Here is a 9,348-nt window from a genome sequence, read left to right as displayed (position 1 = left end):
AGTGGCTTCCCAGATAGGTCTTGATGGTGTGGAGGTTCTCCCCGGATGTCTCTCTGATGCTGCCCTGGAGACCCACCTGGTGCCATGTCTGGGAGATGCCCGAGCTGCCTGTGGACAGTCCACCTGGCCAGGAAGTGAGGCTTCTTGCCAGTGGCCTGTGAGGAAGCCGCTTCTCCAGCCGCAGTTCAGCCTTCTGGTGACTGGGTCCTCAGCTGAAGTCCTGCCTGGAATCTCAGGAGAGGCCTTGAGCTGGAACCAGCTGAGAGCTGCCCTGGGGTTCCTGACCCACATTCTTTGTGAGCGAGTAGAGTTGCTCTGAGCTGCTAATTTGGGGGGAAAATTTGTCATCAAGCAGTAGCTTGCTAATACGATGTGGTCGGGAAGATGAGAGGATGGAGGTAGCCGCTGACCTGTTTCAGGCTGGTGGGGGGTGGTGTGCCTGAGCTGTTTCACGTGCCTGGGTTGGGAGAGGTGGGTACGCACCCTGGTAGCCGCCTCATGGGGTGTTGAAAGGTGGGTCCTGCTTGCCAGTTGGACAGACCAGCCGGAGCCATGTCACAAGGACCAAAGCCAACCTGAGGCCCCAAAAGGGCCCAGGTTACTGGGTTCCAGGCAGACGACTCACGGAATGGTAAAGCTGGAGCCCCAGGCATGGGAGCACCTGGGTGCTGTGGGGCCAAGAGTGGGGTGCCTGGCCAAGGCCCACCAAAGCTGTCTTCAGAGACCTGCCCTTGTTCCCCTCCCCAGTGGCAGAAATGGTCTCTGAGCAGCCAGTCCATCAGTGTTCCACTCCATCCCCAGGCTCAGCACAAGTCTGCTCCTCAGGCCACACGTCAGGGAGGAAAGGGTCCAGGTGCCAGCCTTCTAGGTTACAGATGCCCCCTGTTATCGGTGGGATCCAGAAGTTCTGGCAGAAGAGCCTTGGGTCCCATAGCAGGACAGGAGGGAGTCACAGTCAATGGTGCGGAAAGCACAAGGGGCATGGGGTTCTTGGGGGGCCCTGAACCCTGATCTGGGAGCCAGAAAGGGATGCAGCACAGGCCTCATGGTGGAATGTCACCTGGGTTTCAGGCTGTGAGAGCTTTGTGGCCTCCTTCGATGTGTGTCTTTGGCTTCTGCAGCAACCCCTGGCTTTAGAAAAGACACTGATGCTGGGAAAGATTGAAGACAGGACGAGAAGGGGATGACAGAGGATGAGCTCATTGGATGGCATCACCGACTCAATGGACATGACTTTGAGCAAGCTCCGGGAAATGGTGAAGGACTGGGAAGCCTGGCACGCTGCAGTCCGTGGGGTCTCAAAGAGTCGGACACGACTGAGCGATTGAACAACAACCTGGCTTTGTTACCTGAGTTGTCCCCCAGGATGTCTGTTGTGCCAGGATCATCTCCTGGGGTAGGCAGGGTGGGGGGAGGGTTTGGTCAGACCCGAATCCCCACAGCTGACTGCCCAGGGGCTGTCCAGAGGGCAGAGTCACAGGTCTAGAAGGTCCATGGCCATCTCTGCAGGCTCAGTGGGCAGCTTTCATGGGTGTTACTCTCTCTGTCTGGAGGAAATAGTGATGAGAGGTGAACAGTGGGGTGGTCCTTGAAAGGCACAGAACCTTTCTACTGTCCGCAGGCCATGAGGGGGGGTGCTTATGCCCCCTGGCACCGAAATGCAGTGCGAAGGCTCTTCCGGAAGCTGTGATCCAGGAAGGCATAGAGGAAGGGGTTGAGGCAGGAGCTGGTGTAGCTGAGGCTGGTGACCACGTAGGAGACGATGATGACCAGCGGTGTCTGGGGCAGATCTGTGGTCAGGGCCACAACTGAGGCCAGGTGGAAGGGCGTCCAGCAGAGCAGGCCCACGGCCAGCACGGCCAGGACCAGGAGGCTAACCTTCCGCTTGGCCTTGCCCAGAGCCTTGGCTCCAGAGTGGAGCCGCAGGGCCCGCAGCCTCCGCAGCAGGTCTGCGTAGAGCACGCAGAGGGTGCACATGGGCACCACGAAGCCCAGCACCAGCGTGTAGATGCGGCTCGCCTGAAACCAGGCCCTCTCGGGCCGTGGGAAACTCAGCCCACAGCTCGTGACCTGCAGCTCGTTGTTGTACACGCCTGCGAAGGTGAGGAAGGGCAGCACTGCCACCGTGACACCCAGCCAGACGCACAGGCTGGCGACCTTCGCCCTGCGGACAGTGCGCCGGGGCATGCGGCGGGAGCGTGCAGTGGCCAGAACCACCAGGTAGCGGTCTATACTCATGGCGGCCAGGAAGTAGACGCTGGAGAAGATGTTGCAGTGGTCAATGGCCAGCACCAGCTTGCAGAGCACCTCCCCAAAGGGCCAGCGCTGCAGCAGGTGCTCAGCAATATTGGTGGGCAGCACCAGCGTGAAGAGCCCGTCGGCGATGGCCAGGTTCAGGATGAACACGTGGGTCACTGTCTTCATCTTGGGCGCCCTCAGGATCACACAGATGACGGCTGCATTGCCCACCAGCCCCACAGCACAGATGACGGAGTATACCACTGGCAGCAGCACGTAGAGGGCAGGCAGTGGCTCGGGGAAGGTGACATTTTGTCTGGTGCCATTGTCCCATGAGAGGCTGGTGCCTGCGCTACCTGGGCAGGGGGAGCCTGTGCTTTCCAGGCCCTCTGGCCCAGTGGCCTCCATCATGGGGCGAGGCCGTAACGGTTTGTGCCCTGGAAGGTGGGAGGTGCTTCCAAGCTGGGGTTCTGGGCAAGGGCTTCCTTGGGCTGGATCTTGCGAAAGAAAGAACCAGAATCTCTGGGACCTGACTGTCAGCTTAGAACAACAGGTGCCTCAAGATTTCTGGCTGAGGCTGTGGCCCCTTTGCCAGGGTCATGGGCACAGGGGGACTCTTTCTACCCTGTCCAGTGGCCTTGGAGAGCCTGGGTGGGTGCTAGGGGTGCCTCCTCCCGGGCAGCGCTTCTAGCTGATCAGGCTCCCTTCCCAAGCACCTTCCCTGTTGCAGAAAGCGGCTGCCAACAACCCTTCTGGGAAGGGTGGTCTCTGATCTGCCCCCACCCCAGCCCCTGCTGACCACATCCCTCAGAAGGGAGGGCTTGGGTCTGCCCCCCACCCCAGCCCCTGTCCCAGCCACACCCCGCAGCACAAGCTACATAAAGTCAAAGCAGGCCTTTGGAAAATGCACCTCCCAGTATACCCCTGGCCCCCTTGGATGGGGAGTCCTGGAGTGGTGCCCTCCCAGTCACACTGTAGACCCTCCACATGTGGCCACCTGCACTTTTCCTCACTGACCTGTTCGGAGACACGTGGCTGGAAGTTGGTGTCCTTGGTGGGCACTGGTGGTGGCCAGCTCAGGCAGCGTCAAGGGTGGATGGGGGAGGTGTGGCTTCCCCCGATGATCCCCAGTCAGGGTCCCAGACCGTCCTTAACCACCTGAGGGGTTTTCAGGACCTGCTCACTGGCAGCCTCAGCAGGAACTGGCTTCCCTCAAGGTCTCTAGCCTGATGGCAGTGCTGCTGCATCAGGGAGGGAGGGAGGGAGGAGGGGAGAGGGGAGGGGGGAAGGAGTAGGGAGGAAGGCGGTCTGGCTGGCTGTTGTGGAGCCCTGGGTGGGGGAGCTGAGGCAGCGCTCTCATTCCCAGGATCACTGTGGGGCTCACTTGTCTGATTGGACTCTCCAGGGGGCGGCCCTGGGGTGTGTGTGTGCACGAGTGTGCACGTGTGTCAGGAGGTGTGCGTTACAGGGGCCTCCTGGTGTGGGTGGGCCCGTGGGCTCCTGTGAGCACATCTGTGTCTCTGTCTCTGGGTCCCTGTGGGCCTTGGCACCCTTTCCTGTATGTGTGTGTGTCCCGGTGGGTCTCATGTCTGACCTTGTGAGTGTGCATGTCTGTGTGTGTGGGCTTTCTGTGCTGATCTCTGTACCTGTGTCTGAGAGAGTCTGTTTAGGTCCCTGGCTGGGTGTGGGGGTCAGGGGTTCTGTGGGCCCTCACATGTATATAGAATCTGTGGCCCACACACAACCCAGCTTCTTTTCTGTTGTTAAAAAGAGGAACATGTGCATGTGAAAAACCTCACAAGTGGTGAAGGCTGCAGACGAAAGGTGGTTCCTGGTGCCTGGTCCGTCCTGGAGAGGCCCGCTGTCACCGGCTGGGCTCCCAGGACCCTGCATAGGTGGTGAGACCTGCGTGTTGCTCTGCTTCACGCCTTTTCCCCGGCTGACTCTGTGCTTTTCTTTCTCTGCTGGACACACCTGTGGCGTGTGGATGGCTGGGCAGTCTCTGTGCTTTTGCCGTGATGTTGCTCTCGTGACAGTACCTAGTGCCTTCCCAGGTAGTTCCTCGGGTAGGTGTCTGGGTCAAGGGTCTGTGAGCTGCCAGCTCAGGGAGGCCTGGTGGTCTGTTGCCTGCAGGGTTTTGAGGCCATCACCCCACCCTGGCAGGCCTGCTTCCTTTTCTGGACTTGTGGTCCCTCTGGGCCCGTGACCTGGGCCTGTGGTGGGCGTTCTCACCCTCAGGCCCCTCCTTCTCTTTGCCCCAGTTCTGTGGGACACTGAATGCCACCCCAAACTTGCTCCAGACTTCAGGTTTCTAAGCAGGTCTCCCCTCAAGCCGCTGGAGGCACAGTGGTGTCAGAACCAGGGGAGCTTTCCTGGTGGTTTCCCACCCTGGCCCTGGCCTCCTTGAGGCCAACCATGATTCTGGGGTCCCCGCTCACCCCACCAGTGAACGGCTGGTCTGGGGCTCTGAGCCCTTCTCAGTCTGACCTCTGCTCTCCCGAGTCTGTGCTGGGGGCCTCTGGCTCCCTGCCTAGCCTGTCACATCTGAGGTAGGCTGAGGGTGGAAGCTGAGAAGATGGGGCGCCCTGGGGCAGTAGGGGTTGGGGGGTTGAGGAGGAGGCACTAGGCCTGCAGGTGTGGGGACCCCCAGTTGCCCATCACTCAGAAGTCCTTCATCCCCAGTGCAGCAGTGGGGAGGGGGAGGGGTGCCCCAGCCTCTGCTTCTAGGTCCTTGGAGCAGCAGGGGGCTTTTTCTGCACGTGGGTCAGGCATTGTGTGCGTGTCTCTATGGGGAGAGGAGCTCCATTTTCAGAAATAAATCGGCTGTTTCAGTCAGCCTGTGAGGGCTTTCAGGCTGTGGAGGGCGAGGTGGGGAGGTGGCCGCCTTGTCTCCGGGGGCTGGGGGCTGGGGGCTGGGCCAGGCAGTGGGAGCCCTTGGGAGTCTGCGTGGGCTGTGTGTGTGTTCTGTACAGCCACTCACTGTGGGTGGAGAGAAGCAGGTCCTTTCGAACCCTACCACTACCCCACCCACCAACCCCCAGGGAAGGGAGGAAGAGTAAGGGAGGAGGGAGGGGGCGTGGCCACCCCGACCCTGCCCAGCGTGGCCAGAGAGCTGGAAGACCAGAGACGGTGTAAAGTCACAAGCAAGCTCAGTCCAGCGGCTTTCTCACTTGTATGTCATTCGCCTGGTGTGGCAGCCCCCTTACACCTGACCCTGACGAGTCATCTCACGTACATGCACACACGGACACAGACACACACACACAAACCGTGCACACACACAGACGCACACGCACACACACAGATGCATGCACTTAACACACACACATCAATATTCTCAGGCAGAGGTGAGTGTATGCTCCCCCGTGTGCCTCTGTGCGTGCTTTGGCCACCTGGGCTCGGCTCTGTCCAGGCAGGCCCGGTGGGTGGGGGCAGATGCCCTGCGCTGGAGTCCAGGCCCGTCCCTTCTCTTGCTGTCAGGTTCTGGGCTCAGGGGGACGGCCTTGCAGGTAGTGTGCTGCCTCTAAGGAGATAGCTGGGAGGCTTGGCTCAATGAGAAGAGACAGGTGATTCGGGCCCGTTTCCAGGGAAGCAGAGAGAGAACTCGGTGCCCGGCTGCCTCTCCCTCTTCAACACTTCAGCACCAGTGGGCACCAAGCCACCCCAGGGGCAGGGCACACTCGGTGGTTGGGTCAGGTCGGGAGGCAGGCCCTGGGCTCAGGGCCTGTGGGACAGGCCTGGGGCAGCCAGGCTAGGGTACTATGGGGGCTCCGCTCAGCCAGTTCGCAGATATCCCAGTCCTGGGCCCACAGTCATTCATCTGCCCTTCAAGTGTTTGTCCAGGAAAAGAGCAGTGAACAGGAGTGGAATGCCCCTGCCCTTCCAGGGCTGACCCTTTAGCAGGAGAGGCAGTAAGCAACAGTGTGAAGTGCCAAGTGCAATGCGGGTGTAATCAGAGGTAAGGAGCTAGTGGAGGAAGAAAGCAGAGATGCCGTCCATACACAGAGTGGTCTTGCTGAGAAGGCGATACCTGTGCTGAGATTGAGGAGGTAGGGGAGGCCTGGCAGGTCAACGTTGGGAGGCATGGGACTGCGGGGGGTCTGCTTGGGGGCACGGGGCTAAAGGGAGGCTGCTGGTGGGGAGGGGCTTAGTCCCCCCTTCGGGGACACTGGCTCTGGCTTTCCTGAGAGTTTTGAAGAGGGGAGGATGGGCAGGTCAGGTCCTCAGGTTGAGAAGGTCTGTTGGGTGAGGGGTTGGGGGAGCAAGGGGCCTGGGCAGGAGGCCTGGTCTGGGAGTCGGGTGGGGTGGGAAGGTAGGTCAGGATGGGCCCAGAGTCCGGCTGGCCGTGGGTGCCCACCCCGTCTGAGGCCTTCAGAATGTGGGAGTTTGAAGGACAGCCTGGGTTGGGGAATGCTCTGAGGGCCCGCAGCCTGCCCTGCCCACCTGCCCCACCCCATGCTGAGAAGCAGGATACAGAAAGGAGGCCCAGGGCTCCCTGGGTGCCAGCCTTCTCAGCCTGGGGGTTTGTTAGGTCTGTTAGCAGAGGACTCCCACTTCCTTCCCCAGGGGTGGGGGTAAGGCCCTGTCCCCTCCCTCCTGCCCAGACTCCAGCAGCCAGAGACAGGCCTCCTGGGCCGACTAGAAGGTGCTGCCCCTGATGTGAGTGTGGGGCCGTCTCCTGGGAGGTCTTCGTGCTCATGGAGTGTTTGTGGACCAGTTCCCTGGTCACTCAGCACACAGGCAGGACTGGGAGGGAGGGAGCAGCTGCCTCTGGGTCTCAGGCCGGAGGGGTCACAGGCATGGCTGGGCCTGTGGACATGCGTGTGGGTGGTGGGATTGTGTGTGGGGGGCGGCACAGCTCTCTGCGTCAGAGCCAGACCCAGGAAGGAAGTGTCCATGAACCTGGCCTCTGGGTTCACCTGTGGTTCTTACTGCAGGTTGGTGGGCAGGTGAGTCAGACAGGAGGCTAGGCATCTTGATGACCCTGGAGGGGGCAGGGCTTGTCCTCTCACATGGCCTCATGGCCACACAGCTCAGCTGCTTTCTGGGCCCAGAGGGTCTGGGATGCTCCAGAAGCCAGACTTGCTGACCTCATACCAAGCCCTCTGTCTGTGGGACGGGGAGGACAGATGAAGCTGGTAGGGCCAGGGCACTGGGTCCTGCGGGGCCGGGCCTCTGGCTTTGCTTATTCCCTCCTCCTTCACACTTGCCTGGCACCAACCCCAGGCTCGGACACACGGACAGATAGACAGATACACATGTCCTCCCAGCACACAGACCTCAGCGCCCTGCCCTCTGTCCCCAGCGTCTGCGTGAACCACCCATTCTTTCCAGATTGCACATGGTTGTGTCCTGCCTGTGCCTTTAGATCCAGCTGGGCTGTCCAGGCCAGTCACTGAGAGACTGAGCCTCCTCAGGTGGGGCTGGGTGCAGGCAGGGGGGGCATCTCTGGCAGGGGGATCCGTGATGGGGGAGGTGGCAAGGGCAGGCCGGAAGCCCCACGGTCACGCACCTGTTGCAAGGGTATGGTGAACACGTGTGTGTTCCATGCCCCACGTTTGCAGCGTGCTGCCGGCACGTGCTGTGTTTACGTTTTCCCCTCAGGCTGACACGCACACACGCACATGTGTCTTGTTAATGCACCTCTGGGCCCCCTTAGGTCTGCACGTGGCAGCAGCCCTCCGCCTTGCTGTGTCTCGTCGGCATGTCCAAGGCTCTCCCATAATGTTCAGAACCTGTGGAGGAGCCCTTGCCAGGGCACTGCCCACTGCCAGGCCCTCTCTGTGGTCTCTGGGGTCCTGCTGTGAGGGACCCTGGAGAGGCCTGGTGTCTGCAGGGCTCTGAGGACCTGCCAGACCCACGGCTGGGAGAGGTTCTGAGTGCCCTGTGGGAGGATCTCGGAGCAGCATGTGGGAATCTAGGAGGGGGCACACATGGGGTTGGGGGTGGGCAGTACAGAGGGGTAAGTGCTGGAGTGCTGGGAAGGAGTTAGGGCTCGGCTGAGGGTGCCCAGGGAGGCGACATCCAGGACTCTAAGCAGGGCTGGGCATTGGCTGTGCAAGCCAGTACCTGAGCGAGGGGTGGGGGTGGGGGTTGCCTCCAGGATGGGAAGAAGACAGCCTCAGCTGGGGGTTGCGGGCCTCCTAAGGGTGGGGCTGCCCTGGACCCCGGATTAGCCCTGCTGGTCCATGGAGCAGTGATGCCCTTCTGTGGGCCCGGCCTGGGGGCAGAGCCTCTGTTTAGGGCTCTTGGGGGGGCCCTTTTGTTATCACCCTAGCAGCACATCCATAGGGACTGCTGGGACCCACTAGCCTTGTTAGGGCAGTGACTCTGCCCAGTCTGGAACCTTTGGCTTGGGGCGGCTTGGGGCTTCTGTCCGGGGACTGAGCTGATTAGAGCTGTGAGTGATGACTTGGGTCTGGAAGCCCTTTGTCTGGGCCCTTTTGGCCGTCTCTCCTCCCTGTCTGCCCTCCAGAAAGCGCTGGGCTGGGATCTGGGACCATCCCGTCAGCACCACAGTGCACTCAGCTTCATGTGTCCTTAGGGATGGCGGTGAGAGGAGCTTCCAGCAGTAGACGAAGACCCGGAACAGGTTTGCAGTGTCTGGAGATCACTAGAGCACAGGCCTCCCGCAGCTGTGGGCATGGAGGCCGTGAGGATGACTCTGGGCTGGTGCAGGGCACGGGTGAGGTCTGGGGCCTGGACACAGCTCAGGTTCCCTTGCCTGGGACCTCAGCTCCCATCCAACTGTAAACGTGGGTCGTGGTAGGGAGGGAAGGAGAGCCTGCTGACCCGGTTGGCCTGGCTTGCGGGGTCCTACAGCTCTGTGGGGAAAGTCCAGTTTCAAGGCCCTAGGCACCATCTTTTTGCTGCTGGGGGAGGACAGAGGTTTGAATCCAGACAGATAGCTCCCCTTACCTCGCCCACCACAGTTTTAGCTTCAGTTGGCATCAGCGGGGAACACGGGTGGGTGGGGACTTCACCTGTGCAGACTGCTCCCTTGCGTTGCAGGTGGTGGACTTGGCAATGGGAAAGAGGAGGTCAGAGGCCAGGCTGGGTGAGGGTGTCTTGGGAAGGCCAACGCTGCCTGAGAGGGCCCCTGAGGGGAGA

The 9,348-nt window shown here is 61.0% G+C and overlaps 1 protein-coding gene across 1 annotated transcript; it reads right to left on the bottom strand.

Annotated features, from left to right (window-relative positions):
- Window positions 1-1,638: 1,638 nt before the first annotated feature.
- Window positions 1,639-2,649, bottom strand: NPBWR2 (neuropeptides B and W receptor 2). Its single transcript, XM_081554009.1, has one exon. It carries the CDS (start codon window positions 2,647-2,649, stop codon window positions 1,639-1,641), a length of 1,011 nt encoding a protein of 336 aa, XP_081410135.1.
- Between the last annotated feature and the right edge of the window lie 6,699 nt (window positions 2,650-9,348).

This window comes from Giraffa tippelskirchi, chromosome 13 (genome assembly GCF_054371585.1).
Source record: "Giraffa tippelskirchi isolate mGirTip1 chromosome 13, T2T-mGirTip1v1.2.pri, whole genome shotgun sequence".
Taxonomy (NCBI): domain Eukaryota; kingdom Metazoa; phylum Chordata; class Mammalia; order Artiodactyla; family Giraffidae; genus Giraffa; species Giraffa tippelskirchi.
Note: the sequence above shows the minus strand (reverse complement) of the source record. Positions and strands in the feature narration are given on the sequence as shown.

What these genes read in the sequence shown, in the direction of transcription:
- NPBWR2 (XM_081554009.1), bottom strand. Translation starts at nt 2,649, where the DNA reads ATGATGGAGGCCACTGGGCCAGAGGGCCTGGAAAGCACAGGCTCCCCC.